The sequence below is a fragment of the Arachis ipaensis genome, chromosome B8, assembly GCF_059453495.1.
Source record: "Arachis ipaensis isolate K30076 ecotype BB chromosome B8, ASM5945349v1, whole genome shotgun sequence".
Classification (NCBI taxonomy): domain Eukaryota; kingdom Viridiplantae; phylum Streptophyta; class Magnoliopsida; order Fabales; family Fabaceae; genus Arachis; species Arachis ipaensis.
This window is the reverse complement of record NC_142443.1, coordinates 99,046-119,673: the sequence shown is the minus strand read 5'-3', so window position 1 is coordinate 119,673 and position 20,628 is coordinate 99,046. Positions and strand designations below refer to the sequence as shown.

At 36.9% G+C, this 20,628-nt stretch overlaps 2 protein-coding genes and 1 pseudogene across 5 annotated transcripts; 1 reads left to right on the top strand and 2 right to left on the bottom strand.

The window, feature by feature from the left end:
- LOC107618256 (calcium-transporting ATPase 9, plasma membrane-type-like) lies at positions 1-16,662 on the bottom strand. Of its 3 annotated transcripts, none has more exons than XM_088496313.1 (31): positions 15,744-16,662; positions 15,548-15,664; positions 15,402-15,441; positions 15,177-15,301; positions 14,927-15,058; positions 14,734-14,823; positions 6,688-6,757; positions 5,568-5,638; positions 5,399-5,482; positions 5,177-5,254; positions 5,024-5,095; positions 4,823-4,906; positions 4,635-4,717; positions 4,288-4,396; positions 4,133-4,188; positions 3,622-3,664; positions 3,465-3,548; positions 3,209-3,346; positions 3,061-3,126; positions 2,854-2,952; positions 2,664-2,774; positions 2,389-2,556; positions 1,972-2,313; positions 1,774-1,872; positions 1,566-1,703; positions 1,389-1,489; positions 1,253-1,298; positions 955-1,092; positions 657-764; positions 472-563; positions 1-348 (listed from the first exon to the last, which is right to left on the bottom strand). In XM_088496313.1, the coding sequence occupies exons 1-31, from the start codon at positions 15,939-15,941 to the stop codon at positions 225-227; spliced, it is 3,306 nt and encodes a 1,101-aa protein (XP_088352439.1). In that variant the 5' UTR covers positions 15,942-16,662; the 3' UTR covers positions 1-224. The 3 variants fall into 3 exon arrangements, with proteins under 3 accessions (XP_088352439.1, XP_088352438.1, XP_088352440.1); XM_088496314.1 differs by having other exon boundaries at positions 26-331; XM_088496312.1 differs by having other exon boundaries at positions 4,133-4,396; positions 15,744-16,091.
- LOC107625573 (protein ENDOPLASMIC RETICULUM-ARRESTED PEN3) lies at positions 7,466-9,201 on the top strand. The gene has a single exon (XM_016328246.3). It carries the CDS (start codon positions 7,581-7,583, stop codon positions 9,015-9,017), a length of 1,437 nt encoding a protein of 478 aa, XP_016183732.2. The 5' UTR covers positions 7,466-7,580; the 3' UTR covers positions 9,018-9,201.
- Positions 12,681-14,726, bottom strand: LOC148546954 (protein ENDOPLASMIC RETICULUM-ARRESTED PEN3 pseudogene; annotated as a pseudogene). Its single transcript, XR_015896145.1, has one exon. The product of XR_015896145.1 is annotated as a protein ENDOPLASMIC RETICULUM-ARRESTED PEN3 pseudogene (transcript).
- Positions 16,663-20,628: the final 3,966 nt, after the last annotated feature.

Sequence of the window (20,628 nt, the reverse complement as noted above, 5' to 3'; positions counted from 1 at the left end):
TGATGAAAATATAAGATTGCTGCTATATTGTCAATATAATTAACTACGAATAAATTCTAGGAGGAAATTAAATGAAACTGCTGATATCTGTAATATATAGGGAGGGGGACAAATTAGTGAGGGATATGTCACATATGTCAGGCTAGCTAGTAAGCTTACTAGCTATGAATTGAAGGAGAGTGGTTGGTGGATGCTAACTATGACTAGCCAGTTCTCTCTCGTATCTATTGTGGTTGCGCAGCAGCAGTAGTACGAGACTTCTTGAGTCGTCTGATATGCTTCTTTAAGGTCCGTGACCATGGTGTTTTCGGAACTGGAATTAGTTTTCCAACTACAGCAAGAGGCCAGCTGTGTTACATTAAAGCAATCAGTCTTACTATTAATGCAATATATCAATCAATCAACAAATTCAATTCAATTGACCACAAGAAGTAGTCTAGCTGACATGAGCAGGCACTTGAGTCAACTAACCTGATTATCCCAATACCAAGAGAAAATAACCAAAGTTTCCAGTCAAGGCGCACTGTTGAGGTGAATTTTCCGAGAAACTCGATGATTAGTATCTGAACAGTTTAATTTGACTTAATTAGATTCAGAAATACGTGCATGCAAATGCTAAATGATTAATTTAGAATAACAATTGGATGCCTGTTCACCTGAAGCACAAATGTCATTCCAACAATTCCCATGAAGAGACGATTCTTAGTCACTCCTTTGAAAACATTCATTTGATCTATTTTTCTAGCATTGAACTCGTTAAATATCTGAGTCAAAACATTACAACAACCGTCCCAATAAGAATCCTATCGTCCCAATAAGAATCCTATATACTGTATTACACTATAAAATTATTTTGTTGCAAGGGATGGGGATGGGACAGAGACACATTGTATAAGGAAATCGCAGATTTATCTCCAAATTAAACCATTAATTAAATAGGTTTTCACTACTTACTTGGCATAGAACGAATGTGTTGAATATTAAAGTATTCTTCACTTGTAAGGAGTGAGATTTAGAATCTTGATCATCACCTAAATTAATACTTTGCCAACCGAAATTAAGAATGAGAAGAATGGTCACTTGATAGACAGCCTGGAAAATCAAATGTATAAAAAATCATAAAGTGATAGGATCCAAAGAGGTATATGTAATATGTTTTCAGGCTACACACAACTAAATGATGATCTCACAACAGGACAATGTGCAAGTTTAATTTCTCCGCACAGTATTAAGAATGATGTACTCTAGCTACCTGTATGACCAAGTTCCTCCACATGACATTAGTTATAAGAGATTCCCTGAAAAATCGAGGAAGAGCACATGGTGTGAAATTAAGGCGAGAGACATGGTAAAAGGCAGAAATCAGATCCAAATGAAGCAATACAAACCTTCGGCCAACTGGTGATCTGCGCATAAGGCTGTCAGTTGGTGGTTCCGTAGCTAGTGCAAGGGCTCCAAGAGTGTCCATGATCAGGTTGACCCACAAAAGCTGCACGTAAACAAATTAAACCAAAACTAAACATACATCTGCAAATAAATTAAAGAGTGAGGGAAGCGTGGTGCACCTGTACTGCATTTAAAGGAACTTCACCAGCAGATACGGCGGCCACAACATTTATTACAAGAGCAGCAACGTTAACAGTGAGTTGGAACTGAATGAATTTTTGAATATTCGCATATACTGAACGGCCCCATCGAACAACCTGAACAAACACACAAAACAGTTTAATTAATTATAAACAGATGATCATGCATATGGTGAAGGTTGGTTACCTTAACTACTGATGCAAAGTTATCATCAAGAATTATAATATCGGAGCTTTCTTTTGCAACTTCAGTTCCTTGGATGCCCATAGAAAGACCAATATCTGCCTAAAAGGAACATAGCAAAAGACGGTCATGAATTATAAGTATAAGGAAAAAAAATATACAATTAAAGATCCAGAGATGGAAGAAATATGGTATACGTACCTCATGAAGTGCAGGAGCATCATTGGTGCCATCCCCTGTGACTGCAACAACTTCACCCAATTTACGCAGCGCTTGCACGAGCAAAAGCTTGTCATTAGGAGAAGACCTCCCCATCACCGTTATTTTCTTAGCAACTTGTTCCCTTTCTATTTCAGATAGTTCACGGAATGTCTTCCCTTCAATTATATTTGGCTCCACCGCCTCTTCCTTTGAACTCAGTATTCCACACTCCAAAGCTATTGCCTTTGCTGTATTCAGATTGTCCCCCGTAACCATCCGTACCTTAACACCTGCTTGAGAGCATAGTCTTACAGCTTCTTTCACTCCGGGCCGACAAGGATCCTGAATATGATTAAAATTCAGGGTTGCTAACCTCAGTCAAAGCAGAATAAAAGGATCGACTTGTAAGTAGTTTACCTTTATCCCAACAATAGCAAGCAAAATAAGCTCCTGTTCTGGCAAGGACCACTTGTCTAAATCCTCTTGCTTAGAGGGAACTTTGTCCAATTCGTATGGTCTGTACGCAATGGCCACACAGCGCAAGCTCTGGACAGCCATGTCTTCAATGGCCTCCGTGAAGAATACCTGCAAAACATAATGTTAATCTTTTCCTTATCCGAATTGCTCCAATCATTTTAAGAAACAAACATAGCTAACCGCCAGTTATAAGAATAGCCAACCAACCAACCAACCTTGTCTTTTTCAATAGATTGCAACTGACCATTTGAATCAAGATATTGAGTGCAGGCTCCTAGAACTATTTCTGCAGCTCCTTTCCAATGTATATGTACTCCAGAAACCCCCTGCCACCAGAAATGGAATGGTGTTAATAATCAACCAGCATTTTAAATGCTAATTTATTTATTTGATAAAAAAAATTACCATCTTTAGAGCAACACCACCTCGCTTTTTCTCAGAATTGAAGGGGAAGACGTGGAGAACTGTCGAATTTGATCTGGTAAGATCAAAATTCATCCCCAACTGCCATGACTCGATTAATTAAGTTCAGCTTCAAAATCAATACATCAATACATACATATATATACAGACATATATTAACCAACAAGCTAATTAATTAGTAGGACCAACCTTCACGGCCCAAGAAAGAATTGCCTTCTCGGTTGGAGATCCTGAAATCTCTGCCTCTCCACCATCCTTCCAAACGAAATATATAATGCAGTCAGAATGAAAACCATGGGAATAAAATATTCTATAGTTCTAGATTAGATCAACAAACCTTAGGCACAAAAACATTGCCCGTAGTATTCTGTGCAATGCCTTCATTTATGAGGGATAGAACTTCTGGATGCAACTTCGACGAGTCATCGGGTGGATCTTGTTTCTTCCTCCCAGCATATGCCTCAACTACAGTCATCTATATATATATAGGATTCCGCAAAACAAGTTACTATTCACATGCATATTCATGCACAAATGAGCTTGGTAATTAACCATCTGAGGGATGAATATAATGTAACATACTACCAACCCACCTGATTCAAGGTCAAAGTTCCGGTCTTATCACTACAAATTGTTGTGGCGGAGCCCATAGTTTCACATGCTGATAGCCTTCGAACCTGCACAACTATGCATGTTTTAAAACTAATTAACTCATGACAAAATAGTTCTGGAGAATAAAAGGATAGTTACCAATGCTTTGTCTGCCATCATTTTCCGCATAGAGAAGGCCAGGCTATATATCACCAACAAAATACAAATTACCCTTAATAGAGGAATGCACGTCTCTCAGCTCCCTTAGTTTTTTACATTTGAGCTGTGTATAGTTGGAGTCTATGATTCCTATGATTATGGTGGTTATAATAGCTATATAAATAAATTAAAATAGGTGTTTGTTTTCATATAATGTAAAAAATACGGAAAAAGATAAAAATAAATAACAAATTACGTAAATTTTACTGCTTTTTATTTAAATAAAATATTATTCTACTAACAAATATATTTATTCTCTATATTCTATGTATATTATTATTATTATTCTTTATAAAAGTATTGGTATTATTAAATAATAAAAAAATATTACTTTAATTTTAATAATATCTTTTAAAATAACATAACTATTATAGTCACTATAGCATAGGTACCATAGCGTCCACTCAATGTACACGGGGAAATAAAAGTAAAGTATAGCGACATTACTAACGTTAAGGTAACTGCCAAAGGTAGACCTTCAGGCACTGCAACAACAACAATTGTAACCTGCACCACTCTAGGTTTAGTTGAGAAACAATTACAAAAACGATAAAATGGAAATAAAACAAGAACAACAAAGTTACATGTATTAGGATTCGAACTTACTGCAATGGTAAAGATTTTGATGACCCCGTCAACTGCATCACTAATACTAGTCTTTCCCGCTACAAATTGCACTTGTCCGTCTACATCTTTTGTATTGCCAGAGAAGTATCTACGATTCCAAAATCATTACTCACTCTCTCTCAACACACACACACACACAGAGCACGGAGCTTGTAGTAACTATTAATAAGTTTTAAGTACACTACACTGGTTATTACTAACATCACGTGTTACTGCTAGTTAGTAGTACTATATAGTAAGTACTAAAAAAACAACCAATCAAAAAACAATTGAATTGATCTATCTAGCTACGTGGATGCTTAATTAGAAGTGTTTAGTGTGTTTACCTTCCCAAGAGGACTGCAAGAACAGAAACGGCGACAGTAAGCCCAACTATGCCAACAAACGTTGCTACTCCATTCAAACGTACCTATTACGTTACGTGTCACCCAAAAAATATAATTAGGTAAAGTTATAACAGCGTTTTCTTTGTTTAATTTTGGTTTTGGATTTGGATGCATGCGCGCAAGAGAACCTGTAACGGAGTCTCTTCCCCATTATCCTCTGAGATACTTGCCATCAACAGTCCCCATTCAGTGTTAATGCCAACACCTGTTACCTACACATCCATGCCAATATCACATCATGGCATATATAAAAGAAAGAAAATATTAGCATACCACCACACCCCCTAACTGAGATGCAGCATATTAAAAGGATTATTATAATACTGTACCAGCATAGTACCAACTCCATCTGCTACTTTGCAACCGGACATCAAAAATGGTGCCTTGTGATCCTTCTGAACCTGCAGGGCACTCCTAGCTTAAAAATCAAAACAAGAATAAACAACCACTAATTAGGTCAATTGAAGGAATAAGCAACATACAATTTTGCTTTCACCAGTCATACTCGATTCATCAATGGCAAGTGAGTGACCAGTGATTAAAACTCCATCAGCAGGAACCTGATGATTACACCCATAAACAAATTAAAGCGATTAATACAATATATTATAATAATATAGAAAGTCAGAAAGAATAATGCAATATTCAGTTCCGTAAACAAGCTTATATATGTATTATAATATATAATAATATATATATATCACCTGATCACCTATTTTAAGAGGTACTACATCACCAACAACAATATCAAATATGGATAATTTTATTGTTCTACCGCCTCTAGTGACCTGCAACGAGTTAATAACGAGTACATTTGATTAGTTTAAGTTTCGACGTAGTGAGTTATCTGTCATTGTAATATAAACTACACACCTCCAATTGTATATTTTGTTTTTCTGCGTTCAAGTTCTTAAACTGGAGAGATTGCCGATAATCACTGACGGCTGGAATATAAAAAGGCAAAAGTAATAACAATACAAAAATTTAACGGTTTTCGAAGGAGCGAGGGCAATTCTAGAGCTACAAATTTTGTGTCTAAATTACTTAAATGTAAATGTTAAAAAATGTGACCCACTCTTTTATGAAATTAAAACATGTATATTTTGTAGGTAGTATAGAACACACTTTGGACGAAAATTCAAAAAATAAAGGCACCCACTAAAATAAATATGCTAAATTTTTTATTTTTTTATGAAAATACTTGTATTAAAAATATGACTTATTTATTTAGCTACATTTTAAATAAAAATAACATTTTTATAATATACTAAAATTAAATTTTATATGATAAAAAAAAGAAACATCTTCATATACAAATAATTATATATAAAATTTTATTTGTAGTATTTACAAAAATAAAATGGTGGTAGCGGGTATCAGTCTATCAGATGTGTTAGAAATATTAGGTAAATAATATTTTTAATTTAGATTAAGTGTTAGGAATTAAAATAATATTTTTATATTTATTTTGTTTTTAATTAATATTAAATAACTTTTTTGTTAACTATTTTGATCTTTTAATATTTTTCATTTTTTAATTATATTCGACTAAATCATATTTAACGTAAAAAAAACACTTTATATAACATCAGTAACTAATTATTGCAATGGTATATATACTGCACATTTATTAAATAATTTAATTAAGTATCAATCCATTCATTATTAAACTGATTATAAACATTAATTATTTTTGTTTATGATATATAAAGAGTTAAATTTTTATAATAAATGTAAAATTATTTTAAACTAAAATAAAATCGAGTATGTTGCCACCATTTATCTCAGAAAGAAAGTTACTGTATCTAGGTATCAATGGAAAAGAATTTCACAATGATATATAGTGCACATAAATTAAATTCATATATACTATTTTATTTAATATCAAATAACATTATTTTAAACAATTTTATTTTAATATTCATATAATATTTGACATGATATGATGATAAATTTACTTTTATTTATCAAATGAAAGAAGCTGTTCGGATACCTGTAACTATAATGACAAGAAAAACTGCGAAAGTAATGCTCCCACCGTCATACCATCCATGTTCCAAACCCTAACGATTACAAATTAATGAAATGAACAAACTTTTATGAATGATCATTTGAATAAAAATATAAAAATGAAGGAAAAGTCTAGGAATAAACAATTTTATTAAAATTTAGCCTACACTTAACTAGTAAAAGAAAAATAAATAATTCTACATTATTAGATGTGATCTTACACCATTAAAAATATTAATAATGACTACAAATTATAAAACTTGCTGATCTCTTAGTATTCCTCGTATAAATAAATTGATTACGTTTGGTATGCAGTATTAATTAAATGATCATTAATTTAAAAAAAATTATTTAAGAAACAATAAGATACCAACTTAAAAAAAAATCTAAAATTACTTTATATTATATTTCTTAATTGATGTTTATCTTATTTTATTTCTTTAATTATTGTTAAAATAATTGAATAATATTAAATGTTATATATATAAATTAAGAATAATAAATTAAATAAAATAATTTTATGTTATTATATCACAAGTATTACTTTATTATTTTTAACCAAAGCATTAAAATAAAGAAGGATACATGAGACAAACATTATAAGAGCAGGATTCAGGTGGAATAAGCAAGAGACAAGTAACCAAACTAATATTAAATGATTTAAACTATGCTAAACATTTGCCTTAGTCTTAAATCTTAATAGGAGCCAAACTATGTGCATGTTTGGGCGCCATTAATAGTTAAAAAAATTACTCATTTCGAGGTTCATTTTTTACGTTCCTTAATAGTTAAAAAAGAAAACCAAAAATGACCAAAAGTCCAAAACTAAGATAGGGAGAAGCATCAGCTGATAGACATAGTCATCACCAGTCAACAATGGAGGCAGAGGGCAGTTCCCAAGCCTCTGCGGCGGCATCAGAGTCCCAAGCCACCAGCGAACGCATCAAGCTCAACGTCGGCGGCAAGCTCTTCGAGACAACCCTCTCGACCATCCGGTCCGCCGGTCCAGACTCCCTCCTCTTCGTCCTCTCGAACCGCCCCGCCAACGACCCCAACCCGGTTTTCATAGACCGGGACCCCGAAATCTTCTCCGTCCTCCTCTCCCTCCTGCGCACCAATCAGATCCCCTCCGCCGCCCGCCGCTTCTCCACACAGGAGCTTGCTGACGAGGCCGCCTTTTACGGCATAGACTCCCACTTCCGCTCTGCTGCCGCTCCCCCGCCCTTCTCCGGCATCGATGCTTCCATCGTCAAGTCCATCAGTCCCGCCTCCGAGGGTCTCCCTTCCACCTTTGCCGTCGCCGACAACGGCGCGGTCTGGATCGCCCACGGCGGCCAGATCTCCAGCTATGACTGGAGCCTCGCCCACACCGGCACTCTCCGTACTCACCTCGACGAGATCGACTCCATCTGCCGCGTATGGACGGAGATCGCTGCCGTCGGATCGGAATCCGATGCCGGACTTCATTTCTACGACTTCTCAAGCAGCCGCCACGTTGGATCCGTACACTGGACCGATCCTTCAGATCCTCGCATATTCAAGGCTCGCGTTAACGCCATAACCGCCTCGGAAACCTCCGTGTTCGCCTCGTTCGATTGTCCTCACCGCGAGAACATTGTTCTCGAGATCGACAAAGAGAGGATCCAGATTGTATCGCAGTTAGGGCGCCAATCGGGGAACCAGGCAAAGCACATGGTTCCGTCGAAGCTGACGTTTGTTCCGGCAACCGGAGTTCTCGTCGGAACCGCCATCACGAGCGGCGCGTTCGGCTACTCCGGTTACATACGGATTTGGGACCCCAGGTCCGGAGACGTGGTTTGGGAGACAAACGAGCCTGGTGCGGGTCGGAGTAGCAGGTTCGGAGACTCATTTGCTGACGTGGATGTTGACGCGGAAGGGTTATCGATTTTCAAGCTGTGTTCTAAGTCTGGGGATTTGGGTATGGCTGACATGAGGCGTTTGGGGGATGATCCTTGGGTTTATTTGGAGGAGAAGAACCCTAGCATGGTAAATTATGGTGGTGAAGTGAATAATTTGTTGATGCATTGTTGTTGGGGGCAAGTGTTTGTTGGAAGAGGTGGAAGCTTGGAGGTTTGGTCAAGGGTTCAAGCCCATGGTGGCAGCATCGAAGGTGAGAGCGGGCGTGAAGGGTTGTTTCGGAGGAACTTCGTGGATAAGAGGGGTGATTCAGAGAGAGGGGATATAAAGAAGATTGAAGGTGGTGGGGATAGGTTGTTTGTTAGTAGGGAAGGTGTTGAAGGTATTGAAGTGTGGGAGAGTTCTCATACTTCTGGAGCTGTTCCTGTTTCATGACCCCTCCCCATGGATTAGGGGCCTTTCTTTCTCAACATTTTAGGTAGGGGTTTCTTGTTTTGTAAGATTCATATATTTTTTTCCTTCTGATGATTCAATGAGAAACTGTTTAGTTAGTTATAGCGCTGATATTTTCAGCTGTATACACTTGAATAATTTATAATAAGATGCAATTTCCCTTACAGTGTATGTGTTGGTTGTGATTTTGTTATTACTCATTAGTCATCGTGTTTTGTCAGGTTCTTTGCTAGGGGTTTCCATTTTTTTATGCAAGGTTCTTCTTCTTTCATGAAAACTGTGTTATTAGCCATAGAAAGTAGTTCTTTACTCTAATAGCTTGAACATTTTCATATCAAGAAGTGTCTTGGACTTGGTTGTGAAACTATGATCTTGGTATAGTGCCGTTTGGATATCTTCAATCTGATTTACTAATAGTTGCTAATTATGTGAGTATATTTTAGTGAAAGCTTTGGGATCATTTCAATGTTCATGGTCAATTAAGTACTATACTTTTCTGTGATGGCCTTAGTGAACTTTATCTTTCACTATAGTCCTGTTATGTTTGACACAATGATAGAGAAGCATGATTTGTGTACAATGCACCATTCTTGTTAAGGGATATGTTTAGTACTTAGTAACTATTTTTGTTCTCTTTTTTAATGAATGTTATGATATAAAGCTTTGTTTTTTTCACTGCAACATTTTGCTAACAGCTTTTTTTTTCCGGATAAGTAACACAAGGTAACTAGAATAAGTAACACAAAGTAACTCAGCCTGTCCGAAAGAAGCAGGGGTCAATCCGTCGCAGTTTTTACAATATCAAAACACCAAACATATCAAGAAACCATACATATCAAGCTAAACAGCACATTTTTATAACAGCTTTTATGCCTTTGCCAGTTATTACTGTCTTTGATCACACTATTTATCTGCTTTGTTTGTCGTGTTTCCTGAATGAAAACCTTTGTCATGGAAGACTCAGATCATATAGTTTACTTTTGTTGCAAATTATCCTCTTCATTCATTGCTCTATTGGCGGATTAGAGAACACACCAGTTACTTAATTCTAAGGATCTCAACTTCAGGTATGTTTACATTACATGTATAATTATTAATAATCTATCTATATTCGATGACCACCATTTCTTAAACTGTTCAGGTATGGATTTTATTATTTAAAAACGTAGTTACTTGTATTTATGATGATGACTTTGTAAGTATTCCCATTTTATATAGTACTACATCAAATTTGATTATCTTGTTTTAGGATGGGATGGGCATTAGAAGTAGATTTCAGCACTACAATTTCCCTACTACTTACCCATGGTTGATATTTGGTCAATTTAATCTATTGCTTATTTATTTTTACTATCATGAGCCATTGTTTATTGATATTATGAACATTTGAGGACATCACCATCTTGTCGTACTATAATTTTCTATTATATTCATTTTCTGATGTCTGAACTCAAGCTATATGTATGATATAGCATGATTAGGCATTTCAAAATGTAAACAGAAAGCGTCATAAATAATGAGGAATCTGAGGGTTAGAAACTTCACACATTATTAGAGGAAGAGTGGATTGGATGCTGTTAATCATAGGGGAGATGGTGCAATTCAGCCTATTAGGGATACAGAAGGCTTGGTTGAGGAAGATCAAAGAACCAAACTCTTTTAATCATGCTTACAAATTCAGGTACGCTTCTGCATTCAAATATTTCTTTCTTAATGATTTAACATGGATGATCTTGGGTTGAGGAAATTCTGAAAATTTTTAACAAGTGGTATTAGAACCATCTATGATTAAATTATTGAGAAATAATAAAAGATTTATTTTTCTTATTCAGTATTCTTTTTAAAGAGTTTGGCATTCAAAGATTTAATCCTAATCTTATGTATTATTGCTTTCTTATATATATTGGTTATGTTCGCATTTTTATATACATAAGATTAGGATTAAATCTTTGAATGCCAAACTCTTTAAAAAGAATACTGAATAAGAAAAATAAATCTTTTATTATTTCTCAATAATTTAATCATAGATGGTTCTAATACCACTTGTTAAAAATTTTCAGAATTTCCTCAACCCAAGATCATCCATGTTAAATCATTAAGAAAGAAATATTTGAATGCAGAAGCGTGCCTGAATTTGTAAGCATGATTAAAAGAGTTTGGTTCTTTGATCTTCCTCAACCAAGCCTTCTGTATCCCTAATAGGCTGAATTGCACCATCTCCCCTATGATTAACAGCATCCAATCCACTCTTCCTCTAATAATGTGTGAAGTTTCTAACCCTCAGATTCCTCATTATTTATGACGCTTTCTGTTTACATTTTGAAATGCCTAATCATGCTATATCATACATATAGCTTGAGTTCAGACATCAGAAAATGAATATAATAGAAAATTATAGTACGACAAGATGGTGATGTCCTCAAATGTTCATAATATCAATAAACAATGGCTCATGATAGTAAAAATAAATAAGCAATAGATTAAATTGACCAAATATCAACCATGGGTAAGTAGTAGGGAAATTGTAGTGCTGAAATCTACTTCTAATGCCCATCCCATCCTAAAACAAGATAATCAAATTTGATGTAGTACTATATAAAATGGGAATACTTACAAAGTCATCATCATAAATACAAGTAACTACGTTTTTAAATAATAAAATCCATACCTGAACAGTTTAAGAAATGGTGGTCATCGAATATAGATAGATTATTAATAATTATACATGTAATGTAAACATACCTGAAGTTGAGATCCTTAGAATTAAGTAACTGGTGTGTTCTCTAATCCGCCAATAGAGCAATGAATGAAGAGGATAATTTGCAACAAAAGTAAACTATATGATCTGAGTCTTCCATGACAAAGGTTTTCATTCAGGAAACACGACAAACAAAGCAGATAAATAGTGTGATCAAAGACAGTAATAACTGGCAAAGGCATAAAAGCTGTTATAAAAATGTGCTGTTTAGCTTGATATGTATGGTTTCTTGATATGTTTGGTGTTTTGATATTGTAAAAACTGCGACGGATTGACCCCTGCTTCTTTCGGACAGGCTGAGTTACTTTGTGTTACTTATTCTAGTTACCTTGTGTTACTTATCCGGAAAAAAAAAGCTGTTAGCAAAATGTTGCAGTGAAAAAAACAAAGCTTTATATCATAACATTCATTAAAAAAGAGAACAAAAATAGTTACTAAGTACTAAACATATCCCTTAACAAGAATGGTGCATTGTACACAAATCATGCTTCTCTATCATTGTGTCAAACATAACAGGACTATAGTGAAAGATAAAGTTCACTAAGGCCATCACAGAAAAGTATAGTACTTAATTGACCATGAACATTGAAATGATCCCAAAGCTTTCACTAAAATATACTCACATAATTAGCAACTATTAGTAAATCAGATTGAAGATATCCAAACGGCACTATACCAAGATCATAGTTTCACAACCAAGTCCAAGACACTTCTTGATATGAAAATGTTCAAGCTATTAGAGTAAAGAACTACTTTCTATGGCTAATAACACAGTTTTCATGAAAGAAGAAGAACCTTGCATAAAAAAATGGAAACCCCTAGCAAAGAACCTGACAAAACACGATGACTAATGAGTAATAACAAAATCACAACCAACACATACACTGTAAGGGAAATTGCATCTTATTATAAATTATTCAAGTGTATACAGCTGAAAATATCAGCGCTATAACTAACTAAACAGTTTCTCATTGAATCATCAGAAGGAAAAAAATATATGAATCTTACAAAACAAGAAACCCCTACCTAAAATGTTGAGAAAGAAAGGCCCCTAATCCATGGGGAGGGGTCATGAAACAGGAACAGCTCCAGAAGTATGAGAACTCTCCCACACTTCAATACCTTCAACACCTTCCCTACTAACAAACAACCTATCCCCACCACCTTCAATCTTCTTTATATCCCCTCTCTCTGAATCACCCCTCTTATCCACGAAGTTCCTCCGAAACAACCCTTCACGCCCGCTCTCACCTTCGATGCTGCCACCATGGGCTTGAACCCTTGACCAAACCTCCAAGCTTCCACCTCTTCCAACAAACACTTGCCCCCAACAACAATGCATCAACAAATTATTCACTTCACCACCATAATTTACCATGCTAGGGTTCTTCTCCTCCAAATAAACCCAAGGATCATCCCCCAAACGCCTCATGTCAGCCATACCCAAATCCCCAGACTTAGAACACAGCTTGAAAATCGATAACCCTTCCACGTCAACATCCACGTCAGCAAATGAGTCTCCGAACCTGCTACTCCGACCCGCACCAGGCTCGTTTGTCTCCCAAACCACGTCTCCGGACCTGGGGTCCCAAATCCGTATGTAACCGGAGTAGCCGAACGCGCCGCTCGTGATGGCGGTTCCGACGAGAACTCCGGTTGCCGGAACAAACGTCAGCTTCGACGGAACCATGTGCTTTGCCTGGTTCCCCGATTGGCGCCCTAACTGCGATACAATCTGGATCCTCTCTTTGTCGATCTCGAGAACAATGTTCTCGCGGTGAGGACAATCGAACGAGGCGAACACGGAGGTTTCCGAGGCGGTTATGGCGTTAACGCGAGCCTTGAATATGCGAGGATCTGAAGGATCGGTCCAGTGTACGGATCCAACGTGGCGGCTGCTTGAGAAGTCGTAGAAATGAAGTCCGGCATCGGATTCCGATCCGACGGCAGCGATCTCCGTCCATACGCGGCAGATGGAGTCGATCTCGTCGAGGTGAGTACGGAGAGTGCCGGTGTGGGCGAGGCTCCAGTCATAGCTGGAGATCTGGCCGCCGTGGGCGATCCAGACCGCGCCGTTGTCGGCGACGGCAAAGGTGGAAGGGAGACCCTCGGAGGCGGGACTGATGGACTTGACGATGGAAGCATCGATGCCGGAGAAGGGCGGGGGAGCGGCAGCAGAGCGGAAGTGGGAGTCTATGCCGTAAAAGGCGGCCTCGTCAGCAAGCTCCTGTGTGGAGAAGCGGCGGGCGGCGGAGGGGATCTGATTGGTGCGCAGGAGGGAGAGGAGGACGGAGAAGATTTCGGGGTCCCGGTCTATGAAAACCGGGTTGGGGTCGTTGGCGGGGCGGTTCGAGAGGACGAAGAGGAGGGAGTCTGGACCGGCGGACCGGATGGTCGAGAGGGTTGTCTCGAAGAGCTTGCCGCCGACGTTGAGCTTGATGCGTTCGCTGGTGGCTTGGGACTCTGATGCCGCCGCAGAGGCTTGGGAACTGCCCTCTGCCTCCATTGTTGACTGGTGATGACTATGTCTATCAGCTGATGCTTCTCCCTATCTTAGTTTTGGACTTTTGGTCATTTTCGGTTTTCTTTTTTAACTATGAAGGAACGTAAAAAATGAACCTCGAAATGAGTAATTTTTTTTTATTCAAATAATTTTATATCTAAATTTATCTAAAAGGATAAAGGGAATACCTCTTTTCTCAGTGAAATTAAGAAAGAGAATTAAAATTTGGACAAGAATATTTTAGTTTAGTGATTACAATTAACGCGTATTACATGACAGCACTAGAGGTATTTTATTCAGTTAGATGATACATGGAACCGCATGTGCATGTATGTTACCTAATTCATCACATAATCAAGCTGTATAGCGCATTAGTGCTCGAATAAATGTTTGTTGTGAATGATGAGAATTAGAAAATAAGAGTGTTATTCACACACCTCTGTTTTTATTCCAAGTGCCAATGATACCACAGCTGCTATAATCAATATTATAAGCGTCAGATCTTGCCAAGATTCCCAAAGAAACCTCTGTAAAACAACCACTGTTAAACTAGCAACTACTTCGTTAACTGCAATTTTTATCTTTAATTTCCTGAAAAGAAAAGATGGTATAAAAAAGAATAGAAAGTACCCAGAAACTTCTGCCCTTTTTCCGAGGATATGTATTAGTTCCAAATGCTATTTTCCTTTTTGATAGATCAATATCACTTCCACTAATGCCTTTCTCCGGATTTGATTTTAGTATATCCGCTAAGCCCCTAACCTGATGAATAAGATGTCGTATGTATATGTGTGTGTGTTAGCAAATAAAGCACAAGGCTTCAAGCCATCAATTTAACGTAGTGCACAACATACAAAAGGTTGTATTGAAGTAGACTTGCCCCTCCATAGTGTTGCAAAGCAAGAACGTTCTGATCCTTAAACATCGAAACTAGTTGTTCGAGTCCAACTGCATAGTCACCATCAGGAGTTGGGGCTGCCAGGGATGGCGCTGCTGTATTTGTCACTGGATGTCGTATGATACAAGTTTAATTTTAGGCATGCATACGTACGGAGGGAATAGTAATAAGAGAAAAATTTAATTCAATGGACAAGTACGTACGTACCTAGTTCCCGTTCCCCAGCCAATCTGAAAAGCAAAGCTGCCTAATATAATAAAGCAAGTAATCATGGTTGATTAGTAGAAGAGAAGCGTGGGAAATAAACCAAACTAATTGATTGATCAGGAGGGAACTTTAATGAGCTAGCTTACTCTTATGACTTGTGCATGGGCTCTAATCATGCTTTTCTTTTGCTCTTTCTCCTCTTCCTTTTTCAAGTCCAAAGTATATCTAAAACGCCTGGAGGCATTCAGAACCAATGCTGCTTGCTGCAAATAATTAAATGATCAGTGAAACTTCCTTTCATCGTTGGAAAAGTAAATTGGATAAAATGTTGCGGGTGCTTACTCTCCAACGCTTGAGCGTCTGGAGCGGGACGTTCTTGGTGTGGATAACGTCAAAAGGATCATCGGGATCCACTAGTTCATCGTCGTCTTCTTCGTTGTTCGAAGCGGGGTCCACGTGGTCATGGCGGCCGCCAGCGATGGTAACTGTGAGGAGGCCATTGGGAGAGGAGTTGGAACCCCGCGAGGTAGAGCGGGCCATGTTTGCCAAGGTCTTGGATCCAGACGTACAGATCGGTCAATAGTATATTGTGTATATATTTATTCAGATTCAGATGACCACTTCGATCACTTCGCGCCAAAGGTGAATTAATCAATCAAAAGAGTGGATGGATTTAATTAATTAATTAAGGTGGAGAAGATAGGAGCAAAATGATGAGAATCAAAATGAAATTAAAGAATTCATAAATCGATCAGCCAAGAGAGACCGAAGAAACTAGGTAGGTGGCTAGAAAAGGAAATAAAAATGTTAATGAATAAGATAATTAAACCACAAAGTAAAGAGATAGGTCTCCATGATCGTCTGGATGGATGCAGGCATTGCATATGGATGATGCATGATGGAAGCCTTGTTGGCTCATGGCTCTGCTGCTATTTGGCTATTGTTGGGCAATGCTATTATTGCTAGCTAGCTGGAAATTCCTCCCATCCCCAACAAACCATCATCCTATTCATTTAATTCATTAATTCTCCTATTTCTTCCCTATCCCCATTCAATTCTATTCTATTCTCTCTTCGTTTCCTATTTCCCTTTTCCTTCCTAATTCTATATTTAGATCATCATAAATCAAGCCACACGTGTACGCACGCTACCTTGTGCTCTCTATCCTCTAAATCTTTTTCTCAAATTAGTCTGTTATGTACATCAGCAGAAAAAAGCAGCAGACCAAGAATTGAGCAACTCATATCATCAATTTCCATTAGCTCTAGTTATTTTATTATCAACTACTTAATCATGTCATAATTCAATTTACTTGATGAGTTAGGAAACTTGGCCCGTTAAATCAAACTACTATTAATATGCTAAGCTACTTTCAAACCATTAATTAAACTACAGTTAATAAATTTTATTTATTAATATTAGGAAAAGTATATGGAACCAAAAGATAATCAGCCAAAAAGTAAATAAAACTGTTTAATTAAAATCACTTTTTGAATAATATGTTTGAAAACTGCTCCTGAAATCACGGAGTACAAACCAAAACCCGATTTTTTATAGAGCCCAAACACATTTTAGCTGATTTTTGACTGATATGCTTTTTGTTCCCTAGTTGTTCTCTTAATATTATTATCGATTATCAGTTAAAAAGGAGCTACTCTTTTTCCCTTTAATTCTGAGTTTAATATCATAAAAAATTTTAATCTAATTTAGTTTTATGTATATATTTTTTTATTATATTCAATTAAAAATTATTATAAAAATTAAAGTATAATAGATGGAAGAATTACAAAAACAAACAAAAATTAGAAAGAACAAGAAAAAAAAATTATTGAATAAAATAAATTTAAAATACATGAAATGGTATTTAAATTCATGTTTTGGGGTATAAAATGCTTTCTTTCAACCACTAAACTAGTAGATATATTGTTAAAAGTTCTATACAGCATATAATATATGTTTTTTAAGTTTCGAAATTTTGGGAGGAGGGATGGCCCATGCTGGTCTTCCTAGTTCTGCATCTGGGCGGTAGTAGTTAGACTTAGTCCCTTATAATAGGATATTTAAGTTTACATATAAAATACTTAGTAAATTTTGTTTCCATATGCTCATATCTAAGCTGGTTTAAATATATGTTTGTATGTTGTTATGTAATTTTAGTGGACACCTTGTTATGACACATAGGCACCGCAGGATATCTTTCTTTAGTGGGTGCATAATGGCGAAGACCGAAGAGAGAGGCTAATGCAGTGGTCTCTTTGGTCTGTTTTTATTTCGTCGAGTTTCATCACTCAGATCGAGTTATTCGATAGTTGGTGGTGCACAAGATTTACCGAAGACGCTAATAAATGTTGATGGGATACTTCCGTTGACCCTCAGATTAAAAGACAAATGATGGCCGATGGAGCTTGCAGTGTGGTACTCAGTATAGAGAGGCCATTTTGAGGCTTTCCGATAGGCGATGGTGTTACTGACGAGAGACCTACGACCTTCGCTACCGTATTTCACCTGGTGGTACAGGATGTGCCGCATGCGTTTCTTGTCACAACACGACGCGCACCTTCTCCATGTGTTGCTAGGTGATGCTCCACTGGAGGTCTCACAAATTGTTGGCTTGTTGCTTCATCCAGATGCTCCTGATCTTCGGCATATGCTTAACCGTGCTCGAACAAGAGTGAGGGGGCGTAGACAACTTAGACATTGAGATGATCCATAGTAGGAGAAGGATGTAGAATATCAAAGATAGGAGGATGTTCATGATGGTGATGGCATTGGACTCTGATTGAGATGATGTTCCTAGGCACTCGGTCTTTGAGTTGGGGTAATCGAGCGGAGTTGGCCATCATGCACATGCGGATGGGTCCGGTGGTCGTCAGGGAGTGCGACAGACCTTGAGATGAGCATAGGTAAGATATACGATGTATGTCGTACCAAATATGAGGAGATGGCTTGTATTACTGCGCAGTATCACCACACCCGACCTGCAAGGACACACATGAGGTTGCCCCTACTGGGGGTTTCAATACCCATTGTTCAACCGCATTTAGCAACCATGGAAGCTGGTTGTACGACTCTTTCCCATTTCCATAGATTTTAATAATTACTTTTTGTTTTACCAACCAACCTTTTGTGTACGACAACTTAAATCTGTAACTCTGTTCTACTGTCCTTTGTAATACTCTAATCAAAACGGAAGAATTACCTAAATTGATGAATATGTCAACCAATTTTAGATTTGTTATAATAATAACATCATATACATGTAACAATTTTTCCTGAAAAAGATGCAAAATTTTAAAAAATAATCATCTTCTATTATGAAAAAGATCACTTTGCATATCAGATTACTGTCGAAATTTGAATCATCTTGGAACATAGATGGTGTCAAGCATGTGTGCATAGTCTCGTATTTATGAACCTCCCAATAACCAAAAATCTGTTGATATGCAACTCAAATGCTCCACTAACAACCTACAACATAATGATCTACACCGACAATGTTACTTCAGATAATCAAACTCAAGAATCCAATACTGTACACTTAGACGAATGTTGTAGTTCTTGACTGTAAGGTGAATGGACTCTGCTATAAAATCTTTGGCCAACCTTTAGTTCCACGCTCCTATATGTGTTATAGTCGTCAGCGCCCCCCAAACCAAAAGGCATCGGCTCCACTTGCATAGCATCCAGGTCCAATGTCGAATAATGGATTCGAAGTTGGGCTCAGGTACTAAGTAGTAGCGATGGTGGCAATTTATGCCATGAGGAAGTAAAAGATGATAATTGAATTTATGGGACAAACTATGTATCTTCATCATTGTCATTATCAAAATCAAATTGAACCCACTCCTCAGATTCTTCGAAAAACAAATCAGTTTTAGGTTCGGGAATTTGGAGAGAAGACTGAATTCTCATGGAGAATTCGATTCTTCCAACCTGACTAGGTCCTGCTGCACATGTTAGGACTACACGTGAGGAAGAAGAATTACTGTCAACATCCGTCAACTTAACGCAAAGCCCCATCACTTGTTCAGTGACAAGCTTTCCATGGCAATCGAACATAGCTCACACATGATCGTTATCCTTTAGCCACAACAACCTTATATCGAATATTTCTCATGGCATATAGTGAAATGCACCGATATCCAATTTTTTGAATATGCTTAATTCCAAGCATTTCAATCTTGAGTAAAATCAAACTTTCAAACTCTATCAACGAATGTAACCGCCAACTATACATGACAACAGAATTACTGCATTCAAAATGTATACCATCATTTTTGCGTAATATTATTGCATTTGGATACACAACAATTACCATACGCTCACTAGCCATTTTATAGGATTTGTGTTTGAGAGAAAATATATAGAAAAGATGAATGGTGAAAGTTATTGGGAGGGAGGAAGGACATATGTAACAATCGTTTGAGAGAAGTCCCGCTACAATATCGCTGGCAACGCAACCGCTATAGCGTTCTAACACAATAACGTTGTCATATACTGCACTATAGTGCTATAGCGTTCGAACGATTGCGTTGTAGTTTCTTAGCTTATGTCGCAGTTCTTACTTGCGCTATTGTTGCCTACGACATAGTAACATAATATTCAAAACAATACAAAATTTAAGGGTAAAGTATATTTTTTGTTCTTAAAGTTTGTCAAAAATTTTAAAAATACCCCGAAATTTTATTTTGCTTTAATTTTGTCTTAAAAATTTTCGATTTACATCAAATATACAGTCGACAGTTAAATTTTCTAAAAATTTAGGACTAATATAACAATAATATATGACAACTATTTCTAGTGTAATAATATATGACAACTATTTCTAGTTTACTTGTGTTGGTGATTGTTTTTGTAAAGAGTAATTCTCCACGTACAAGTGATTTTCCATACAAGTCATACAAGTTATTTATATTCACGCCGTTTCACGTTATTTTTGGTGCCTCTTTTTCTTCTTCTTCTTTCTCCGTGCTTCCTCTTCCTCTTCCTCTTCCTCTTCTTCTTCTTCTTCTTCTTTCTCCGTGTCTCTTTTTCTTCTTTTTCTTCTTCTTCTCTTTTTCTTCCTCCCTTTTTTTTATTGAAATTTCTTCTTCTCTTTCTCTTTCATCAAAATCACCAGAAAAAACAAAGAAACATTATTCAAGGTACTGTTTTACTGTTCTTCTAGATTTTTTTTCTAGATTGTCTCTGTCATGTGCCTCATCCTTAATCAACAAAACATTAAAAG